The sequence below is a fragment of the Pelobates fuscus genome, chromosome 13, assembly GCF_036172605.1.
Source record: "Pelobates fuscus isolate aPelFus1 chromosome 13, aPelFus1.pri, whole genome shotgun sequence".
Classification (NCBI taxonomy): Eukaryota; Metazoa; Chordata; class Amphibia; order Anura; family Pelobatidae; genus Pelobates; species Pelobates fuscus.
The window spans coordinates 3,362,542-3,387,325 of NC_086329.1; the positions used below are offsets into that span (position 1 = coordinate 3,362,542).

The window sequence follows — 24,784 nt, forward strand, 5'->3', positions numbered from 1 at the left end:
AATCATTACCACGAAACATGAAGGGGATTAAAAAAGAGCATCTGTAGCGATACCCAGAAAACAGACGGAAGACAGACTTCCTGAAATGAACTCTATCTAATTTGAAAATTGGATCCGCTACTACCAACACCCCTTCTTCTATGATCGGGGAGAGAAAACAGTGGGATTTCTTTTTTAACATGTTACGAGATCTAGGGACTCTTATGAATAGGCAATAGAATATATGGATTGCTGGGGAAACGTCGGTCTCCCTCTGTATGCTCAGTCTGATCTGATCTCAGTCTGATCTCCAAAATTTAAAATAATCGCCTTAATATACACAACAGTACTTCTTTAGACAGTACCGAGGTTACACGCTAATCACCTGCTACAAGTAACGGAATTTATGAGACCACTGCAATTTCTGAAACGACTGGGGCAGAGGTTAATCCTGTTCTGCAGTGTGTTGATGAAAAAACACCTACATTGTGTGTGTTCGTTAACCGTCCAAATTGCCAGAGATATCAGTAACCTATACTGAATCTTGTATGAACAGAAAGCATACCTACACAACCTATGCCATATACCAGGGTTACGCAACTCCTGTGGAGATGATATAGATCTAGATATATGAGCTACTGTGAAGATGCCATCTCTATACCGGCTAATGAGCATACATCTCCTGGTAACTCATCCATAGAGAAACTAGTGAAGACATATACTGAGGCCCTGTCTTCCCAGTACCTCATACATAAGGCATATAGAGTATACCTATATCCCATAAACTAGTGAGGCTTTTTTTTTTTTTTTTTTTTTTTATATATAGAGTATATAAAAGGAAAAGAACCCCCCTAAAATAGCCTATAGTGGTTACTGAAGTTGAGACCACCCATCAACTCGACAGAGTATATAGTAGATGCATATACTAAGGCTGAGTCCTCAAGTAACTCCTAACAGAGCATGCACGGAGGTTGAGTTCTCATTCTTAACGAATACAGTGCATACAACTAATGAAGCGGAGGCCACACTTCAAACTCGGCATAGAGCATATAGTGGGTGCATCTACTAAGGTCGAGTGGATAACAAAACAATGCGACATAGAGCATCTAGTGGATACATCTAAAGAGGTTCTTGTCCTTATACAAGGACTTTATAGCGTGTACCCTTCTGAGGCCGAGTCATCTTAGACACACACACACAGAGCATATAGTGGGTACATATACTGTGCACAGCAACTCGTCATAGTGCCCATAGTGAGTGCATACACTGCTCACAGAACTTGTCATAGAACATATAGTGGTAACCTATACTGTTCACAGCAACACAACAGTGCATATAGAGAGAATATATACTGCTCATAGTAACTCGTCATAGAACATATAGTGATTACATATACTGCACATAGTAACACGTCATAGTGCATATAGTGAGAATATATACTGCTCATAGTAACTCGTCATAGAACATATAGTGATTACATATACTGTTCACAGCAACACGTCGTAGTGCATATAGTGAGTATATATATACTGCTCATAGTAACACGTCATAGAACATATAGTGATTACATATACTGTTCACAGCAACACGTCATAGTGCATATAGCGAGAATATATACTGCACATAGTAACACGTCATAGTGCATATAGTGAGAATATATACTGCTCATAGTAACTCGTCATAGAACATATAGTGATTACATATACTGTTCACAGCAACACGTCGTAGTGCATATAGTGAGTATATATATACTGCTCATAGTAACTCGTCATAGAACATATAGTGATTACATATACTGTTCACAGCAACACATCGTAGTGTATATATTGCATACATCTTCTGCACACAGCACTTCGTCATAGTGCATATAGTGAGTACATATACTGCTCACAGCAATTCGTCATAGTGCATATAGCGAGTACATATACTGCTCACAGCAATTCGTCATAGTGCATATAGCGAGTACATATACTGCTCACAGCAATTCGTCATAGAGCATATAGAGAGTACCTATACTGCTCACAGCAATTCATCATAGTGCATAAAGTGGGTACATATACCGTCATCTTCGTCCTCTTCTTACCACGTGGCTTCACACTTTGCAAATGAAGTGTCTAAACTTTTACAGAGATCATTTTGAAGGAAAGATTAATTTACCTCACCTCAAAATGCCTCTCAACCGTGTGGGGGGTTGGTGACACGGCGTACCACTTCTGGCAAGCATCCATGCTGTCAGTGGGTACTGCACAGCTTCATCTATGCCGAGCATCAAACTTCGCGCCTTTTTTTTTTTAAATAAAGTTTCGGCATGCGCATGCGCACCACCGGAAACTTTTGGTGGAACGCATCACCTCCCGGGCGTGCGTTCCACCGCTGTGCGCAGGTCATCAAGACCGCCTCCAGAAAGTATTCGCCGGAACCTTCTCGGCATAAGAGGCAATGTATCCATTTGCTCCGTAACCATAACGGAGGTAGCATGGTCTCTCAGCTAACCGCCCGGGCAGCTCTCGGACCGGAATCCCCCAGACCAGCAGCCTGTGTGTCTCACCCTCCAGATGCTGTGTCCTTCCCTCTCGGGACAAGAAAGGAAACTGAGGTTGGTTTTGCCGGATAGCCCTTCTTATAGGGCAAGGGGGAGGGGTTTTGTTGATTTAATTAAGCTTGTTAGATGCTTGTCCACAGGAAGGAGCAAAACCCACTGGTACTGCCACCATATGACAGAAAAACATTGATTACATGCAAAGGCACGTCTGCTTAAAATAAATCTGCACTCTTTTTTTTTAAAGCCTATATGTGCTTTTTTTTCACGTTTGAGTAATAATTTTAATTTTAAATTATCTTTTCTAACTCTGTATCTGCACACTATGCTGGCGCGACGCATTATGGGGCTGGTAAATAATTTTTTTCCAGGGCTGCTTTTAATTCCCAGTCCGTCCCTGGTCCTCATGCATGTTCACTTCATCAAAATCTGGCCCTCTTTAAAAAAAAGTGTGGACACCCCTGCCTTAGGTTGTCTTCTTTTAAAAAAAATATATACATGTGTAGGGTTATTCAGGGATTTCTGACAGATCCCAGTGTTACAATGTAACTTTCGTTAATTTTGGAAATAGCAAAGTGCTACTTGTACTTGTTGCCCTATAACTTTAAAAAAAACCAAAAAAAAAAAACCTAATAACTAACGTTAGAAAAGGTGTGTGTTTCTTTAAATTTTTCATTATATTTTATAAAAAAAAAATTATAGTAAATTATATATGATTTGCTGAAAATAATTGTATCTTTAGAAAGACCATTTAATGTCGAGAAAGCTGGTATATAATATGTGTGTGAACAGTAAACAAGTAAGTGGAAAATTACGGCCAAACACAAACACCGCAGAAATGTAAAAACAGCCCTGGTCCGTAACGGTAAGAAAATTTAAAAACGGTCTGGTCACTAAGGGGTTAACGATGCGATAATGAAAAAATGGCAGGAGATGGTATCCTATAACACATGTGGGATTATTACAGGACTCACATCACCCAAACACTCCGTGCTAGACACAGGAGCAGTCACCCCTTGATATTTTAATTATCAATGAAGAAAATGTCATTAAAAATTAATGATCACATTGTTTACAGAGAGTCTAATGGAGGGAAGACGGGCTAGCATCCTGTAAATTGGGCAGTGAAAGCAGGAAGATGTACGTATTGTGAAGGATAAACGATTGCAAGACACGCCATTAATGGAAGAAGTAACACGCGGTACATGGGGCTGGGGTGATTTTTAGGTGTGGGAGAATTTACAAAGGACTGTATGCAAGTAGATGGTCAGTGCTACTAAACTGCACGCGCTTCAATGGCAGATCAATGAGATATGGCCAAACGGAATATTCTAAGGCTTGGACAGAAAAAGTTCAGAAATAAAACAAATAAATTTTCAGATGATATAAAAGGACTTGCTGGTTACTATTCTAGAACTATAATTACATATTTGCTGCTAAAATGAACACTGCTTTAAACCTGCAAATACAGAGAGAGGGGAAGTGAATTTGCGGCAGTTAAATAGCAATGCTAAAAGAGAGACAGAAAATATCAGCTGTTTTCATTGTATCCTATGAAAGGATAAGGAATGAAGCCCCCATGCTTCTACAGACATTAACCCTTTTGAGGCGGCAGCTCTTACAACAAAACATCGGACAATCCGACTTGCTGCTAAGATCTATATTACGGCTGCAAACCCAGACCTCACTATACCCTGCGGCTACCACGAGAAACAGCGTGAAACAAGAGGGGCTGACAAAGCATCATGGGGGTTGTAGTTCTACAACAGCTGCAGATCTATTCTTAATCACCTGATCTTCAAAATACATCATGCTCAGCCCCGTTTGGCTGTTAGAACCACTATAAAAGGGTTGATTTTTCACGCAATGCCCAGAAGCAGGCGGTGGTATAATCTTGCGGTTTGAATTGTTCAGAACCCAGTGTTGGAGTTACTCTGCTTACCTGTGGAGCAATGCTGGGGGTATTCAGGGCTAATTCGGCAGAGAATGGCAAATCAACTAAACATTGTCCACATTTCCAATATAAACGGCATTAATTCCAGAGATTGCAGCTAGTTCTGCTATCAGAATTACCAATAAATCCTTTTATAACAATATTTAACTTTATTTCCAAATGACCTGTTAGATGTTATGTTTTGTCTACTTTTTACAATGTTATTGATGTTACTTTCATTGTATTTTCTGCCCATTACACAGAAATCTTACTAGTCTGCCCTTACACCATTTATTTAATTTTTGTCCTAAATGGTAGCGGGCTGACTGATTGTATTCCACAGATTTTGAAAGCAGCGGCAGATGATATATACTATAAATCAGTGTAATAACTATGCGACAGGAGTTTACTGCATTGTTTACAGTAATTAACATTACTGGACAGAGGACAGAATGCCCATTCCACTTAGATGTTGTCATAATGGCCATTTAACAAATGAGACTGAATTTCAATGTCTGTCCACACACACAAGCCAGTGCCCCCCTGTAAGGATCCCCAGTGCTGTTTGAACACTTTTTTTTTTTTTTTTTTTTAAATAAATGGACATACAGGAGATATTGGGAGGCAGGTACAGTGACAGGAACTGGTGGGATAAGTTATTTTCATTGAGCGGCTGCTGCCACGTCAGTGGTATAATTTCCTGCATCGTTGGTTGTCTAAATACTGTGTGTGTATTATAGTGGGCTTGAAGTGTCGAAGCATGTTTAAAGGGGTGCAACCTTGCTGTACTTTCCACTTTCCACTTTGAACACTTTCCACAATAACCAGGTTTACGTTTTCCCTTACAAACTACTTTTGCATACAAATGCTCCTCTTTATTGCACACAATGTAGAACCAATAGGAAGGCATTATACAGGATTATGCACCTACCTGCTGTAAAAGGCTTTTTGTATGGATAGCTACTATGTCCTTTATGGGTGTTACTGACTCTCGCTAGCGGCAGCCTTATCACACCACAAAGACTGTCTGTGTTTGTGCCAGTGTCTTCTCCTAATGCATAGCGAGAGCTGCACCACGGAAGATGCTCCGATGTTGCCGTGGGAGGTAAAGCACTCTGCGATACCAGTAGATCCTCGCAGGGAACTGGCTGAGAAAACACCTTATCTTTTGGGCACATTGAGAAATCAGAGTATCCGTTGTACGGTAATCCACTTTGGCCATATGAAATATACGTCCCATCCAGAGGATTTAGGTCAGAGGTGTCATAGAGGCAGATACAATCTGTTGGACTGCCTGGAACGGGTAAATGATGATGCTGCTGCACTGGGAAGGAAGGCTGTTGGAAGTCCTGCTTAGGAGTGGGAGACTTTTCACCTGGTCTTCCATATTCAGGCTTCATTGAAGCTTGCCCTCCCATAAGTAAAGGCAGTCTGTGGTACAAAGGCTCTGAGCCATCATGGTAGTTGGAAGACTGTTCCATGTGAACAACCTCCCTTTTCCCTAGTAACCTAGAAGAGTCTCGATGCTCTGGTTTTCTAAATCCGCCTTCAGGTCCACCTTGCCATCCATGGTAGCCCTCGATTTTCCTGTGCAATGTTTCCTTTTTAGACTTTACGCAGTTCTTTTTGTGGGACCTCGTGGATTTCAGCTTGGGCTTTGAGCAATGGTTAATAGAACGGTTGCAGTCTACATCCGATTTACTCCTCTGTTTCAGAGGATGATCTTTCTCATTGGTAAGTTTTAAAAATGCCACGGCATTTAAACTTGCCAGCCTCTTTGGAGCAGGAGGGTAAGCCACTTCAACACTCTCCCTCTTTACGTCATCAAATACATGTCCCGGTGACCGATGTTCGACGAGGCATCTCTGTCTGCTCTTTTTGCCAATGAGTTGGCAATCTGGCTTTTTCAATGAAGTCCAACCTGCCTCTGACTTGCAATTGTCTCCACCCTTACTAAAGTCTTTACGAACTTTTCGGGCAGAAAAACTGTCTGCTCTTTCAAACAATAAATTATTTACTGCTTCTGCATTGAGAGAAGCTAGCCTCCTTTTCCGTGGTTCAGGAAACTCCTTTGTAGGCTCTGCCTGTGCAGAGACCCCCAGGAACCTCTTGTCCTTTGAACAAACCCTTCGACTTTCTGTGGGAAGCCCAGTATGAACTTTTAAAGTTCCAAAATCGTCCACCCAGCACGATATGCTTGGTGAAGTGCCACCGGGTCCTTCCCGAACACGCGAACCAGTTACATCCTCCAGCCTGGTCAGAACAACCGTGCAGGTTTTCTCATTCATATTTGGGGAAAGCTGGCCATGCAGTTGGTAGGATTTTCTCAAGTCCTGGTTTAATATTCCCCTAACCACACTCTGCCTCCTCCCCTGGCAGCCCAAATCTTTGAAGAATGTTTGACCTGCATAACTGGTTTGGGTGCTATCCATTTTAGGACCTGGAGTCCAACACACTGGCGGCGTCTGTAGTATCCACAGAACTTTTTATTCAGTAAAATGTGCAACGATCCTTCATTACATTGTGTACCTGTGGAAACAGACAAAAATAGATCAACAGCCGTTCTCCATTATTCTTTACTCTACAATAAAAGCACTATATTAGGACACCTATTCTGTTGAGTGAAGATAGATTTGTCTCATCCCACCAGCCTAGTCCCACTCTCGGAAATAAGTCCCAACATACGACTGCTAAACCAGATCTACAAGTTGCTACCCACTGCTTTGTTTTCAATTCACATGATTAAATGTATCATATGTACAGAATCCAGATTACATTGTAATGATCTCCTATTAGCTACCTCAGGGACTCGCAGAGCTAAGAGTCAATTTGTAAAACCGCTGAATGGCAGGTTGGAACGTTACACTGTGCTCTGCAGGTAAAGTAAGACGTACGATGTATTATAGCATTATCACGTATGCACCTTTCTATTGGGTTTAAGATACAAGGTTTCTCACTTGGGCTAATTTCCTTGTATTTTACATGTTTACGTTACAGATGATTTTTTTCCTTAGAGTAAAGGTAACTAGCGTAGGTTTTAAATTACGTTTTAAAACGTAAAAAGAGGGACAGTATACTGAAAAATAAATGAGAAATCACCATGGAAACCAATGACCTCAGCAGGAATAGTTATTTGGTATCTAGGCAGATTGCTCCAGTTTTGCCCCACTTTGCTATTTCGAACACTTTGACAAACACTATGTACATTAGGTTAGTGTTTATTAGCTGCACCTCTCTGATCTATGGGGTGAAGAGATTTTAGTACAATTATACAAATACTGGCTGAGTCAACATTTTAGCAAAAAGGAGGAAAGCCGTGGCAGCGAATCAGACAGGAGCAGTGGGGTGATAAAATGCTGAAAAGCGAGCAATAATTAAACAGAGCTCAGCAGGTTTTTACAGATCTGTAAACGGTGTCTGAATGCTTCTCACACGGCTGAGTGAAATCAGCTCAAACTGAACAGACGAGATCTTCAAATAACACTCCTATAGACGCACCATATCTTCCCGGAACGCAACATGTGTAATTACTGCTCAGACGACATGCCCGCGAGTCACGCTACACAATGAGAACGCTCTGCTACGTCATGGAAGCCAGGATAGCAGAGGCACAATGTGATCTCCATTACAGGGTAACACAGGAGGCCGCAGCAGATGGCACAGAATGACAGCACGATTCTGTGTGTCGCGTTACTAATTGTTTCTCCATACATGCAAGCTCACATGTCCCACGCTGCCCTGGGAGCATAGTAAGCAGTTTTGTCTTTCCACCAGTCCTCTAACTTCCCCGAAATCCCCCACCCCCTCCCACCCCACTGCAAAGTCCCTGGAAAGCCGATGTGATTAATCGAGAATCACAGGGCAAACTGTGCATATCCTGCTGGGATCAGGCACCCGGCCTCTCTTTAAAGGCACAGTGTCCTCGGCTTCCATTTAAAGGCACAGTGCCCCATGCCTCTTTTTAAAGGCACAGTGTCCCCGGCTTTCACCTAATTTAGGAAAATGAAGGGGCTGACTGCAATAATATTGAGGATAGAAGATCAGAAGCAATAATAAAGTACCATTGGGAAAACCTCTACATTTCTCATCAAGGCAGAATAACCCCATCCACTATATCCAGTATCACCACTGTATTAATAAAAGTAGCAGCAAGGCACCAACATATCCTACAGCGCAGTACAAGCGAATTATATATACAACAGTGAGAAAATATATTGACACAGGAAATAAAATCCTCTATGTCTCCTGCTTACCAGACATATAGGGTTATTCACCAACGTGTAAATGTACCATTTTAGGCCAAAGCAGACGAACGGCAGAAATCCTCAAAGTTAATTATCAGTTTGGCTATTTAGGTCTAAAATGTAAAATTCAGTCGGATAGAGTTACTAGCCAACATCCCGTGCTGGTAGCCTTGTGCGTGGCTACTCAGCACGCTGTGCAGCATTTTATTAACAGCGCACTGGATACCGTAATTAAAAAAGTGTGTATATGTCCTGTAATTTATTGCAGAACCACAGACACTGATACCAAGGGAATCAAACAGCCTGCATTATTCAGAAAAGACAAAAAATTAGATGCCCAAAATGGTTGCCATATCCTGCAATAAAGTGTCCAGAAGGCTATAATTCACACAGAGTAACAATTACCAACATATAGCATTTATCCAGCTACACAAAGATTAAGCACATTTACACAACAGGTCGTGGCATTACTGCATGATTTCCAGTTTCTGACAGATTCCTTGTAGACTAACGCGATCAGCATGCACACCGGCCCGCTTACAACAAAACCAGCATCTCTATTTACAGTGACCTGGACAAGACATTGGTTAAATGCCGACATTTTAGGGGAAAAGATTGGAGATTTTTTTCAATCTAAAGAAAAGGCAGCATTCCACATCTCCCTGTTTATGACACTGAATTTCAGTGTGTTTTTGCCAGCTGACGTTCGATGCATGTGATGGCGTGTTCATTACTGCTCTCCCCATTCCAGTCTGTAGCAGCAGTTACTCTGTACGATGACCAACATTCTGCCACTTACTGCTGCCTCAGGGCGGTGTATCAGCCCCGGACACTACAGTCAGGGCAGTGAAATCTGCTCACTGGTAGCTTCTGGAAAATCCACAAAAACACTAAAACAACACAGAGAAACCATTAACAGGAACAAACCAGGAATTTGCCATTTTCTGGAGTAAAAAGTATGTAAAGAATGCATTTAGTTTATATAAGTATGTTCTGTAGGCAGGCCCCGTATGGGTAATAATTCCTACTTTATATCATAGCAAATACAGCTCTGTCTACCGGCATGTGCAGGGTACGACCATGTCACACGAATAACAGATCTATTATGATCCATCTTGCTGTACCCAGTCAGTAAGCTGTGACTTTTATCAAACTTTCACATTTTAGGCCAGCAATGTTTTTACATCTGGACAATTGGAATTGACGCTTTGAGAAACTGCGTGGGGTACATTCACCAAACAGTGAATTGCAGTGAGACCACCAACCTGCACCTGTGTGTCAGATGGATCGTCTTTCCAAACCTGCATTCATTTTACATTGGGTTTCCGAGTTCACCAGATCCCAGAATCAATATTAAACATTGGAAGAAATACATTGCTGCTGACGCGGAAGGAACCCATGGAATTAAAACATAAAAAGATTAATTTTGTTGAATTTGTAAGCAGCTTTTAATATAATGTGCTTTGTAGGGGGATAAAATGTGCCGGCAGCGTCTTTAGTAAATCAGAAGCCAGCCAAGAGTGCCAGGCTGGCTAATGCCAATGTAGCCAATGCCATACATATTCTTTACATGGAGCTCATTCATTGGCTGAGGAAGCCCAGCGGATGCCAACGATCGAGCGGCAGAATCTGCATTTGGCTTCTGCAACTCTGAGCAAGCCAGGTGCGCATCACAGAAGGCTTGGTGACAGGCCGGGACCCAGGTAAGAGGGCAAATGTATTTTATTTAACCACTTCAGTAAACAAACACTGATACTTAACCCCTTAAGGACACATGACGTGTGTGACACGTCATGATTCCATTTTATTCCAGAAGTTTGGTCCTTAAGGGGTTAAGCAAAAAGATGAATGCGTGTGCTATATAATATTTCAGTAAAACAAACCAGTCCCAATAGGAGCGATTAACTTATTAAACTGCTAGTCTCACTATTTATTTCTAATGGTATATTAAATGTCTTACGGACTAGTGATTGAAATCAAATCCCCTGCACACAGTAAGCCCAAAACATATGAAGCTTAGTGTCACTTTAAATCCTTAGAGCAGTACTTCGGTCTGTCACTAGAGGGGGTAGTGGCTTTCTATCCATCATTATATAGCTTTCTATTAAAATGGTAAAAAGACAAGTGTCATTGGAAAATCAGCAGTTCTCTATAAACATAGCATTCTCCCAGTTCCTGGCACAAGTGGCTACAGGAGGTGCTGTAACATGTGCAAAGGAGCCTCTGCTTCGAAGCACTAAAAGGAATTAGATGCAAAGTGAAGCAGCTTCACCCCCCAATACCCCCTCACTCTAGGGGTTAGTAGTAACAGGTAGCCCTGTCTGTCTGTGTGCCCGATATGATGGCTGAATGGGGGGCACTGTGTACACAAAGTAAATCCACATTTTATGAAAGACACGGAGGCGAGTATTGCTTAACCCTTTCTTTACTGTCCACCAATAGCAGCAAAGGATATAAACAGGGGAAAAAATGGTAACCATAGTGATAGACCACTCCCACACCAAGTCCCAGTATAATAGGCAGCACCTCCCCACACAATTCCTCTTTCTTTGCTGCTACCAAACAGATAAGTACATGACTCATTTTCTTCCATTTTACCATTGCCTTATGGTTATGTATACTGCTTTATTTGCATTTTGACATCATCTCAGTTGTTTTCTCATACCATTCAATTGTCTTATTGCTGTTACTTCATGGTTTACTTATTTATCTTTCCATATATTATGTTTCTTCCTATTGTGGAATTGTATTGTATATGTTATCCTTGAGCCCAGGGTTCCAGACCCCTTTTGGCATTAATTTTCTACTTTCACCTATTACTTAAACCCCTCCGTTTCCACTTACTTCTCTCGGGCTCTATTTGCCTCCATTACTCATTCCCCTGTCTCTTTGGTGCCCTTTGCACCCATTTCTTCATGAATGTACCTTGCCGTTCGGCTATTCTCACGAATTCCTCACTATTCGTTTGTTTTCCTCATTCACTACCTGATATGCCTATTGTCGCGTTCGATTTTTCATGCGAATGGCCGGCGATTTTCATCTGTATTTTCCCCTTCTATGGTTTTCATCCATTTTATCATTCGAATTCGCTTCTTTCTGCCGAATGGTCGACCCGTTATTCGGCAAAGTGTTAGAATTTTGCCGCGAATCTCGCGAGATTGCCGGCGGCCATTTTCTAACATCCTGTTTCACTGTTTTTTGCTATTCCTCGTGTCCTCTTCCTGTCTGCCGGTCTGGACCCTGGTGAGCTCCCTAACTTTACCCTCCTATAGTATACCTAGCCTGGGGTGATAAACTCCTGCTAGTTTGTTGCTCTCCCTGTCAGTTTTTAACTTAATCCTTCATTTCAGCAGCATATATATTTATATATTATACCTTTTGTTTACATTTGTGTCATTGGGATTATTCTCACAGCTTTTAAATTATGCCCAAATCTAAAGGGTCTGCCACCCCACTCTCCCCTGGGGAGATGGATGTGCCCCATGTGCTGGATAACCCCAACTCGGCCAGCTCTGGCCCTCCTTCCTCTGCAGGTGACCCTATGTCGGTACCTGATGATGCCCAAGCCCTGGCACTACAACGCTCCGTTACGGACGCCATTATGGCTGCCATGGGATCCATGTCCTCGGCCCTTTCACAGACTCTCAGGCCTTACTGGCACGCCTTGTGCCCGCAGAGTAATCGGCCACGCCAACGCGCTTAGCGCGTTCTGCTCTAAGCCCTACAGGGGACATTCCTAGAAAGGCTACAGCCAAATCCAGACACTTACGCCCCCTGCCTCCAGAACCCTTACGACTGGTGTGAATATACCCACCCATGACAGCGTGCCTATGTCACGCAAGAGAGCCTTTCCGCGCCAGGCAGAACGGGCGTGGCACTGGAAATGTGCCAGAGCACATGCAGAGAGCGACTCCGACTCAGAAATCGGGTCTTGTGAGGAGGCTGAAGCGGAGTCTGTAGATGACTCCAATGATTAAACTGGTGGGCAGGACACTGACCCCCTTTGCCCCTGCCCTATCAGGGTTAGTAATGAGTGGCTCTCGCAGCGACTCCGCTACCGCGGGTTCCACCCTCATGGATCCGTCTTGGGAACCTATGTTTGACCCGGATGCTCTCCATCATCCGAGGTCGGCAGAATGGCTCCCAGCCGCCCATGTAGCAAAGTACCTCGAGAACTGGGTACGGCGCCCCCTTAGTAAGGCGGCGCGCAACAAGCTCAGGGCAAAATGTCCTAGACCCCTGATTCCCAGTAAAGTCTGTGAGACCCCCATTGTTGACCCTAAAATGACAGTTTCTTTCCAAAATGGGTTGGAATCCCCGCAAGGGATTGGATTCCGCATTAAAGTCCTGTCAGGACAAACACCTTGAAATTTTTGGTCCTTTGACTAAATTATTTGACCTGGCTGAACTGGCCAGAGCTGACAACAGGCAGGTTGACCCGGAGGAACTCCGCGGCTGGGTACAGAGGGCCATCTGCATAGCAGGCAGTGTGAACACATCCCTGTCCATAGAGAGGCGTAAAGCCATCCTCTTTAAAATAGAGCCCAAATTGGCTAACCTCGCCATCACGGAGGCGGGCAAAGATGCCCAGGGCCTGTTATTCGGAGAATCCTTCATTAAGGATCTGGGGCGCTTTGTGGGTGCTTTTACAGCCCTGGACAAGGCCCAATCCTCTATGAAGAGGGTATTCCAGGGACGGGTCTCTACCAGGGCTGGCAGATTTAGGGGCCATCTGTCCGGCCGATCAAACTACCATGCCCGTGGATCGGGACGGGGCTCCTACAACCAGAGACCACCCTATCAGGAGACGAGACACCAGTCTCCTTTCTTCCCCTCTCGCGGAAGACCATGGCGCTCCAGAGGCCCTTACGGTAAGCTTACATCTACCTCGACCTTTTTCCAATATCTGTGTAGGGGGCAGACTCCGTAATTTTTTCCATGCCTGGTCAGACATCACCTCAGACGCCTGGGTTCTATCCACAGTGAGGGTGTTTCACATAGAACTGGTAAACCCCGTGTCATATTCCTCCCCCACACCCTATTATACTGTCAAGGGCGGACCGCGCCTTAATGGACGAGGAGCTATCGGCCCTCCTCACAAAGGGAGCGATAGAACGGCCCCGATGTCCCCCACAGGTGTTCTCAGCAACATCTTCCTTGTGGAGAAGAAAGGCGGCCATATGCGCCCAGTTATCAACTTTAGGGCCCTAAACATCCTAGTACGCTACCGCTACTTCAAGATGGAGAGCATTCACCTCCTGCGGGACTGGATGGCGAAATTAGACCTCAAAGATGCTTACTTGACGGTCCCAGTGACCGAAGAATCCAGGGACTTACTACGCTTCCTCTGGAAAGGCGACACTTGGCGATTCACATGCCTCCCCTTCGGGCTCTCGTCAGCTCCGTGGTGCTTCACCAAATTGATGCGCCCTGCCATGGCTTGGCTGCGCAGCCGAGGAGTACGACTGATAGTCTATTTGGACGACATCCTCCTCATGGCACAGGACCGTGTGGTCCTCCTGAAACACCTACAGTGGACGATGGATCTACTCTCTCGCTTGGGTTTCCTCCTCAATTGGGAAAAATCCTTCCTATCCCCTTCCCGACGCATGGAGTTCCTCGGGTTCACGGTGGACTCGGAAGCGGAATCCCTCAGCCTCCCTCCGGCCAAAATACGCTCCATCCACAAGGAACTACGCCGCGCCCTTGTGCGCCCCCAGCTGTCGCTGCGGCACCTGGCACGACTTATTGGCCTACTGGCCTCCTCAATCCAGGCGGTGTTCCCAGCCCCTCTCCATTATCGTGCCCTCCAACGCCTGAAGATAGCACATCTTCGCAACGGGGCTTCATATACAGACTTGGTTTCCCTGGATTTGGAAACCCGAGACAAATTGACCTGGTGGATCCACAACCTGTCCGCTTGGAATGGCAATGCCATCTTCAGTTCACAACCGGAATTCACGGTGGATTCGGACGCAAGTCTCCACGGCTGGGGTGCCCACTGCAACGGTGTGACTACTGGAGGGCGCTGGTCAGAGGCCGAATCCCGGCTCCACATCAATGCCCTGGAACTCCTGGCCGGCTCCTTCGTGATCCGGAGCTTTGCGAACGGGACCGCCAGTGCGTGCATCCGGCTGCGCATGGACAACATCTCAGCAGTTCGCTATGTCAACCACATGGGTGGCACGCGATCAGCTATGTTGGCCCGTTTGGCGAAGGACTTCTGGGGCCTATTGTTTGGCCAGGGATCTGATGGTCCAGGCGGAATACCTCCCCGGTCTCCACAATACCCATGCGGACTGGAGCTCTCGCTATCTGTCAGACAGCAGCGACTGGAAATTGGATGTAGGGGCGTTCTCTACTATCTCGTCCCTCTGGGGTCCTTTTGCCATCGACCTCTTCGCCTCCAGGGTCAACGCCCAGCTACCCCGGTTCTACAGCTGGCGCCCGGACCCGGCCGCGGAAGCAGTGGATGCCTTCCTGCAAGACTGGTCCGGCTCACCCCGGTACGCCTTCCCTCCATTTGCCATGATCCCTCGGGTTCTACTCCAAGTACGTCACCAGATGACCGACTTAGTCTTGCTGACCCCATTTTGGGACACCCAGTCATGGTTCCCACAACTCCTGGAATTGGCGATAGATGTTCCCAGACTTCTCCCTGCCGGGACCTTCTGCTGGACCCATCGGGCCACCGACAGCCCTCTCCTACTGGACGGGTCGTTGCGACTACTCGCATGGAGGATTTCGAGATCCCCTGGGAAATCCAAGGCGTTTCGGACACAACTCAACGCCTCCTGGCAGATGCATGGACTCCCGGCACTAGACGATCATATGGGACTGCTTGGAGAGCTTGGACTGGCTGGTGCCTGGCTCGGGACTTGGATCCCGTATCAGCTCCTGTGACGACGATTCTCCAGTTCCTCACTTCACTATTCGAAGCGGGTCGGGCATATCGCACGATTAATCTGTATTGATCAGCCATCTCTTCGGCTCACCACGGTTTTGACGGCTGTCCGGCAGGCCAACACCCTTTGGTGTGCCGCTTGCTTAAGGGTTCACGCCTGTATCGTCCCCCGAGACCCCGATACACGGCTACATGGGGCGTCTCCTGCGTCCTGTCACGGTTTACTTCCTGGCCTCCTAATTCGGAACTCACCCTGCGACAGCTGTTGGCCAAATTGGTTTCCCTGTGCTGCCTCATTTCGTGCAAACGGGTCTCGGACGTACGGGCCCTGGACTACGATGCCAGGTCTTTCACCCCGGACGGTGTGACATTTAACATCTCCAGACGGACTAAGACGGCTATACGCTCAGTCTCCTATCCGAGCTTTCCAACTACCCCGCTGTTATGCCCAGTGGCCTGTCTGAGAGAATACGAACTTCGGACGAAGGCCCACCGATCGGCATTGTGCCCTCAGCTCTTTCTCTCGATTAGTCGACCCTTCGCCCCGGTATCAAGCACTACCTTGGCTCGTTGGGTGAAATGGATAATGTCCCTGGCTGGTGTGGATACATACATCTTTAGCGCTTGTAACGGAATGTAGTACACTATATCCGTTGGTATCTTCAGGAAATCCACAGTCAGCGTAGAAAGCAAGGCAATATCCCCAATCCTCCCAATAACCGGACGAAACACAGTTTGGGAGTCAACTAACTCGGTTTATTCACAAGCAGCATATTTATACAGTTCCCCATGCAAGGGGTTTCCACACAGATAATCCAGGGGATTTCTCCCAGCATGCATTGTGACTTTCCCAACAGGCATTGCTGCACGAGATGGATACTCCCACTAAAATGGACGATTAAGTGGATTATCCCCTCGTGCAGCAAAACCGACAATTGACTTTAAAATGTATAATTCACACAATATTCGGTACTTTGGAATAACCGAACGTTCGGTAGATAGCTGGGGTCGGAGCGCACACTTTGTGAGAATACCGCTCTGATCCCAGCTGAATTGACCGAACGCCGCACATAATACAGTTAAACATGGAAGGTGGTCTAAAAGTACAGAATAAGTACGGGACACATAATGCACCGAACGCGGGACTCCTGAACGCTCTGGAAGTCCAGCGGTGTTCGGATCATTGAGTAGCCGTTTTCAGTTCCAGGCTCTCGACGACCGAACACCGCTGCAGAGACAAAGGATCCAAGATGGCCGACCGCCGCATGGTCGGTAGTCGAACGACGGCCACCTAGGAGAGCCCTTAAATACCGATTGCAACAATGTTGCAATCGGTTAATTGGTACCACACAACTTGTGAATGTGTGGTCGACCTGAGGAGCCCGTATTCGTACGGCGAACGGTCAGGATAACCGTGTTTCGTCGCACGAATGCTTGTATGCTGGCAGCGTACGGCTGTCAGCATGCGAACGGCCATAGTACAATACATATACAATCAACGGAACACATTATACACTCAGCCTACGGACAACCTATACTGAATATAGCTCAGAAGTGGCTAGGTTTGCCACAGCGCTCACTCCACACGTGGGGCATCGGCCACATCTATGGCATCTTCAGGAGCGCGCTTGGAAGACCTGATGAGGATGGCGGACTGATTCAGAGAATCCACCTTCAGGGAATTCTACTTTAGGCCTCCGCCTCATGTTTTCTCTTCGGTTATTGCTCAGCTTTAAACTAGCAATATAAGCCTCCGTGTCTTGACATAAAATTACATGATTTTGCTATTACATGATGAAAAGTCATGATTTTATGAAAGACACGGGGGCGAGTATTGTCCCACCCTATACATTGTTTTTTCTATCTTTGTTTCCCCCCCCCTGTTGTTGTTATATCCCTGGTCGGTGAGTATTGCATTGTGCTCCGTATTTAATGACCTGCTTTGTGCATCTGTACTACTTATGTTGTGTATGCCTGGGGGGTTCTTAATCTGGCATTCCGAACACTATGTTGTCTTTAATTTCCAATGTCTCGTATCTTGGCATGCGCAATTGGTTTAAGTACCGATTTAACATTTGGGCTCCTGTTCTTATGTTTTCACAGGTTGATTCTGCGCTTTGACGCTGTTCAGAGATCCTCACTTCTTCCCAAGACTTCACCACGTTGGCTGGAGATCTTTGGTTGGTGCTGTGATGGACTCCCTATCGTTGGCAATTCGTCACTTCTCGTTGGTTTAGTTCCAGTTCGCAGATGGTTCCTGACCGTATCCGGCTGGACTTCAGGACGTTTTCCCTTTGTTGTTCTGGACTGTTCTCCGGTTCCTATTAACTGGTTCGGTGTTGCATCTCCAAAGAAAGAGGAATTGTGTGGGGAGGTGCTGCCTATTATACTGGGACTTGGTGTGGGAGTGGTCTATCACTATGGTTACTGTTTTTTTTACTGTTTATATTCTTTGCTGCTATTGGTGGATAGTAAAGAAAGGGTTAAGCAATACTCGCCTCCGTGTCTTTCATAAAATCATGACTTTTCGTCATGTAATAGCAAAATCATGTAACTATGTTCATCCAGCAGGAGTTTGGGTAAAGACTCCCATTGGCACGGTCCGTAGCCAGCAATGACAGGCTGAGAGCACGTGGACTGTTTCACCAGCAGAGGGGGCATCTTTGGGTACACAGCGCAAGTGCACAGAAACACAGAATATAGTGTCTATAAAACAAACTCCACAAGAGCATTGCTTACCGCGGCACAAACTAACGCAATAACTGCGCCATACTCCTGTAAGTGTACAGTATACCTCTCAACATTTTAAATAGACAAAGAGGGTCACCTTCATTGTAGGGTGTGAGTGCGGTGTGACCAGGGCACGGGGCTGTTCTGAAAATGTAAGGTTTATTTCTAATAATTAACCCCTTAAGACCGGAGGGCGTACTATTACGTCCTTTTAAAAGCGGCTCTAAACGCCGCAGGACGTAATAGTACGCCCTCCGATTTTTAGTAACTTACCCGGTCGCCGGCGATCCCACGCCGGCGATCGCGGTTGGGGGGACTCCCAGGGAGCCCCCCGCGGCACGTCCGCCCTCCAGGAGCCCTCCCGGCCATGTGAGAGTGAGGTCCTTGCGAGGACCTCACAAATCACATGGCCGGGATAGCTGGCTGCTGCAATGCCAGCAGGGGGACTAACTGAAATGACAGTTAGTCCCCCTGCTGGCGGAAATCAAATAAAAAAAAAAGTTAAAACAGTGTAAAAAAAAATAAATTATATACTTGGATCATATATATATATATATATATATATATATATGATCTAAGTATATATATATATACACATATACACATACACTGTCTAGGTGTATTTTAATATTAATATATATTATTATATATATATATATATATATTAATATCAAATTACACGTAGACTGATACGGATTAAATATATATATAATTATTGTTATTTATATATTTACAAATAATATAAAAAAAAAGGTAAATACGTAAAAAAATAAAATAAAAAAATTAAAAATAAAATATTAAAAAATATATAGATGTGTTTTATTTCGTTCTAACTGTATTGTGATATTAATATATATATATTTATATCAAAATACACTTATAACGAAATAATATATATCTATATACCTAAATATATACGTAGATATCACTATATATATACACCTATATATAAATAAAAAAATTATATATATATATATATATATATGTATATATACATATATTAATTCTACACATATATTTATGTAATAATTTTACATAATTAGGTATCCTAATTAATTACAATTAGCGGGACCTGCCTGATAACCCATGCCGAAAGTAAAGGGAATTTAATTTGCTAGCACTATATTTAACCCTATAACTTTCCAAGACACCATAAAACCTGTACATGGGGGGTACTGTTTTACTCGGAAGACTTCGCTGAACACAAATATTAGTGTTTCAAAACAGTAAAATGTATTACAACGATGATATCGCCAGTAAAAGTGAAGTTTTTTGCATTTTTCACGCACAAACAGCACTTACACGGACGATATTATTGCTGTGATACTTTTTACTGTTTTAAAACACAAATATTTGTGTTCAGCGAAGTCTCCCGAGTACAACAGTACCCCTCATGTACAGGTTTTATGGTGTTTTCAAAAATTACAGCGTCAAATATAAGGCTTGTGTTTCATTTTTTTCACTTTAAAATTCGCCAGATTGCTTACGTTGCCTTTATAACCCTATAGTAGCCCAATAATGAAAATTACCCCTATGATGGCATACTATTTGCAATAGTAGACAACACAAGGTATTGCAAATGGGTTATGTCCAGTCTTTTTTGGCGTTTTTTGCATTTTTCACACACAAACAAATACTAACGCTACACACAAACTTTTAAGGTGAAATGGCGCTAGGCAATATGCACATAAAATCCCAGTGCGTCTAAAAACCAAACCCGTGTTTTAGTCACCTAAAAACACTTACATATGAAATTTTTGACAAAAGAAAAGGGGTTTCTGCGCACACTTTGGATGTTTGGATATTTGATGTACTCTGCAAGATAAACAGCTTACATAGGGCAATATATAAAATCCCAATATTTCTTAGAGAAAATAAATAGAAGCACTCACACTTTAGAGAGCCATATCAGTCGGCTCTCTACTTTAAAGGCACATCAGGTGATCTTTGTAAAGTGATTTGTGCAGGTAGGTCCCACCAGAAACGGACAGCAAATTTCGTCTGGATATAATCAGGAACCAGGAAAAGTTGGTAATCAAGTATTTATTAACAATTAAAACAATAAATAAATAAGCACAACGCGTTTCGACCACTCTCTTGGTCTTCCTCAGGTGCAATGCTGTTACATCAACAGTTTCTGCTTATATGTTACATATCTAATTAAAATATTGCGAACATATGTGTATACAATAAAATTCCCACCCTCCATGTCCATATAAGGAGATTCCGGTGCTTGTTCCCATCCAATATGGCGTTATATCCTGCTTCAGTCCATGAGAATCGACCTTCTCATCATGGCCGTGCGTTCCACAGGCTCGTATCCGCTCACGTGATTATCAGTCTTACTGCCGATACGTCACATCCGCCGGCTCATGCCGATACGTCACTTCCGTTTTCGGGTATTTTCATTCTTCCGTATTCCAATACAGTGTATTCACAATTTACATGTGACAAACGTCATTTCCGTGTGGGCAAAAAACGTACAAGGGTAAGGGAATGTGCAACATACAGGAGATATTTCAATAAAAGTCCAAAGTCCAGTACAAAGTATCAGTTTAGCTCAATAAAAGGTGGGAGAAAGAGGGATAAAGGAATCAAGGTGTTATTATATGTATTAAAAATAAAATATACATAATATATAAAAGATATATTATCTAAAAAATCTTTAAAAAATACTTCTTACTAAAACAGGCAACAGTTTTATAAAATCGGACCCAGTGTTTGTGACCAAATGGCTACTAAAAAAGACTGGACATACCCCATTTGCAATACCTTGGGTCGTCTACTATTGCAAATGGTATGCCATTATGGGTGTAAATTTATTTCCTGGGCTACTATACAGTCTCAAAGGCAACGTAACCAATCTGGCGAATTTCAATTTCAAACGTAACACGCTATATTTGACCCTGTAACTTCCCAAAACACCATAAAACCTGTACATAGGGGGTACTGTTTTACACGTGAGACTTTGCTGAATGCAAATATGTGTATTTTATTGCAGTAAAAGCAAACAGTATTATGACATTGACAGTTAAAATGTCATGTAGAACTATAAAAAAATCAAAAAAATCTTATTTTCTCCAATTTTTTTCATATTAAATTATGTTTCACAGCTAAATATTTGATATTAAATGAAAGCCCTGTTTCCCCTGAATAAAATGATATACAATAAGGGGGGGGGGGGTGCATTTAATATGAAAGAGGTGAATTACGGTTGGACAGACATATAGCGCAAATGCCAGGTTTTGTTTACATTTTGTTTCGTTCACAACTTGTACATTTGGCTGCGGTGTTAATCAACTAAAATGTAATTTAGAGGAACAACGTATCTTTTTTCTAAACACATTTATTGTAGTTTAAAGACACATTACTGGGAGTATTATTACTGTGGAGCTCTGTTATACACGCACATTACTGGGAGTATTATTGCTATGAAGCTCTGTTATATACGCAGACATTGCTGGGAGTATTATTGCTAGGAAGCTCTGTCATACACTCAGACACATTACTGGGAGTATTATTGCTGTGGAGCTCTGTCATACACTCAGACACATTACTGGGAGTATTATTGCTGTGGAGCTCTGTCATACACTCAGACACATTACTGGGAGTATTATTGCTGTGGAGCTCTGTTATACACTCAGACACATTACTGGGAGTATTATTGCTGTGGAGCTCTGTTATACGCAGACATTACTGGGAGTATTATTGCTGTGGAGCTCTGTTATATACGCAGACATTACTGGGAGTATTATTGCTGTGGAGCTCTGTTATACACTCAGACACATTACTGGGAGTATTATTGCTGTGGAGCTCTGTTATACACGCACATTACTGGGAGTATTATTGCTGTGGCGCTATGTTATACACTCATACACATTACTGGGAGTATTACTGCTGTGGAGCTCTGTTATACACTCAGACACATTACTGGGAGTATTATTGCTGTGGAGCTCTGTTATACACGCACATTACTGGGAGTATTATTGCTGTGGCGCTATGTTATACACGCACATTACTGGGAGTATTACTGCTGTGGAGCTCTGTTATACACTCAGACACATTACTGGGAGTATTATTGCTGTGGAGCTATGTTATACACGCACATTACTGGGAGTATTATTGCTGTGGAGCTATGTTATACACGCACATTACTGGGAGTATTATTGATGTGGAGCTATGTTATACACGCACATTACTGGGAGTATTATTGCTGTGGAGCTATGTTATACACGCACATTACTGGGAGTATTATTGCTGTGGCGCTATGTTATACACGCACATTACTGGGAGTATTACTGCTGTGGAGCTCTGTTATACACGCACATTACTGGGAGTATTATTGCTGCGGAGCTCTGTTATACACTCAGACACATTACTGGGAGTATTATTGATGTGGAGCTATGTTATACACTCACATTACTGGGAGTATTACTGCTGTGGAGCTCTGTTATACACTCAGACGCATTACTGGGAGTATTATTGCTGTGGAGCTCTGTTATACACGCACATTACTGGGAGTATTATTGCTGTGGAGCTCTGTTATACACTCAGACACATTACTGGGAGTATTATTGCTGTGGTGCTCTGTTATACGCTCAGACACATTACTGGGAGTATTATTGCTGTGGAGCTTTGTTATACACGCACATTACTGGGAGTATTATTGCTGTGGAGCTCTGTTATACACGCACATTACTGGGAGTATTACTGCTGTGGAGCTCTGTTATACACGCACATTACTGGGAGTATTACTGCTGTGGAGCTCTGTTATACAAGCACATTACTGGGAGTATTATTGCTGTGGAGCTCTGTTATACAAGCACATTACTGGGAGTATTATTGCTGTGGAGCTCTGTTATACACGCACATTACTGGGAGTATTATTGCTGTGGAGCTCTGTTATACACGCACATTACTAGGAGTATTATTGCTGTGGCACTATGTTATACAATCAGACACATTACTGGGAGTATTATTACTGTGGAGCTCTGTTATACACGCACATTACTGGGAGTATTATTGCTGTGGAGCTCTGTTATACACTCAGACACATTACTGGGAGTATTATTGCTGTGGAGCTCTGTTATACACACATACACATTACTGGGGGTATTATTGCTGTGGTGTTCTGTTATACCCTCAGACACATTACTGGGAGTATTATTGCTGTGGAGCTCTGTTATACACGCACATTACTGGGAGTATTATTGCTGTGGAGCTCTGTTATACACGCACATTACTGGGAGTATTACTGCTGTGGTGTTCTGTTATACACCCAGACACATTACTGGGAGTATTATTGCTGTGGCGCTATGTTATACAATCAGACACATTACTGGGAGTATTATTGCTGTGGAGCTCTGTTATACACTCAGACACATTACTGGGAGTATTATTGCTGTGGAACTCTGTTATACACGCACATTACTGGGAGTATTACTGCTGTGGAGCTCTGTTATACAAGCACATTACTGGGAGTATTATTGCTGTGGAGCTCTGTTATACAAGCACATTACTGGGAGTATTATTGCTGTGGAGCTCTGTTATACACGCACATTACTGGGAGTATTACTGCTGTGGTGTTCTGTTATACACCCAGACACATTACTGGGAGTATTATTGCTGTGGCGCTATGTTATACAATCAGACACATTACTGGGAGTATTATTGCTGTGGAGCTCTGTTATACACTCAGACACATTACTGGGAGTATTATTGCTGTGGAACTCCGTTATACACACAGACATTACTGGGAGTATTATTGCTGTAGAGCTCTGTTATACACTCAGACACATTACTGGGAGTATTATTGCTGTGGAGCTCTGTTATACACGCACATTACTGGGAGTATTATTGCTGTGGAGCTCTGTTATACACTCAGACACATTACTGGGAGTATTATTGCTGTGGAACTCTGTTATACACTCAGACACATTACTGGGAGTATTATTGCTGTGGAGCTCCGTTATACACGCACATTACTGGGAGTATTACTGCTGTGGAGCTCCGTTATACACGCACATTACTGGGAGTATTACTGCTGTGGTGTTCTGTTATACACTCAGACACATCAACAATATGGAGCACCTAGAAAAGAGGGACAGGGGGATTTTGGCCCATAATAGGGACTGTCCCTGCTAAACAGGGACACTTGGGAGGTATGGTACAGAGAAGAAAATAAAGATAATGGACATATTCCAGTGACTAGTGTAATGATTGCCTCCACAGACCCAGAGAAAGGAATCAAAGGCCAGGCCTGGCTGGAAGGACCTGTTTCTGTGATCTCACCAATAAAACGAACCCGGAACCCATAATTAATGTATTAATAGAAGCTGAATGCTCTGCCTCACTACAGACAGACATCTGACACGTAACCTGCTGGGTTTCCATTAAATCCACTTTGTACAATACCCTCAGGTCTCTCCTCAAAACAGAATTTCCTCCACAGACGC

At 43.6% G+C, this 24,784-nt stretch overlaps 1 protein-coding gene across 3 annotated transcripts in view; it reads right to left on the bottom strand.

The window, feature by feature from the left end:
* Nucleotides 1–24,784, bottom strand: part of BAHD1 (bromo adjacent homology domain containing 1) — a 180,078-nt gene that overhangs the window by 36,244 nt on the left and 119,050 nt on the right. For all 3 annotated transcript variants that reach the window (XM_063440344.1, XM_063440346.1, XM_063440345.1), the window contains one exon: nucleotides 5,383–6,980. In XM_063440344.1, coding sequence (XP_063296414.1) covers nucleotides 5,383–6,883 — 1,501 coding nt within the window. In that variant the 5' untranslated portion in view covers nucleotides 6,884–6,980. The remainder of the gene's footprint in view (nucleotides 1–5,382; nucleotides 6,981–24,784) is intronic.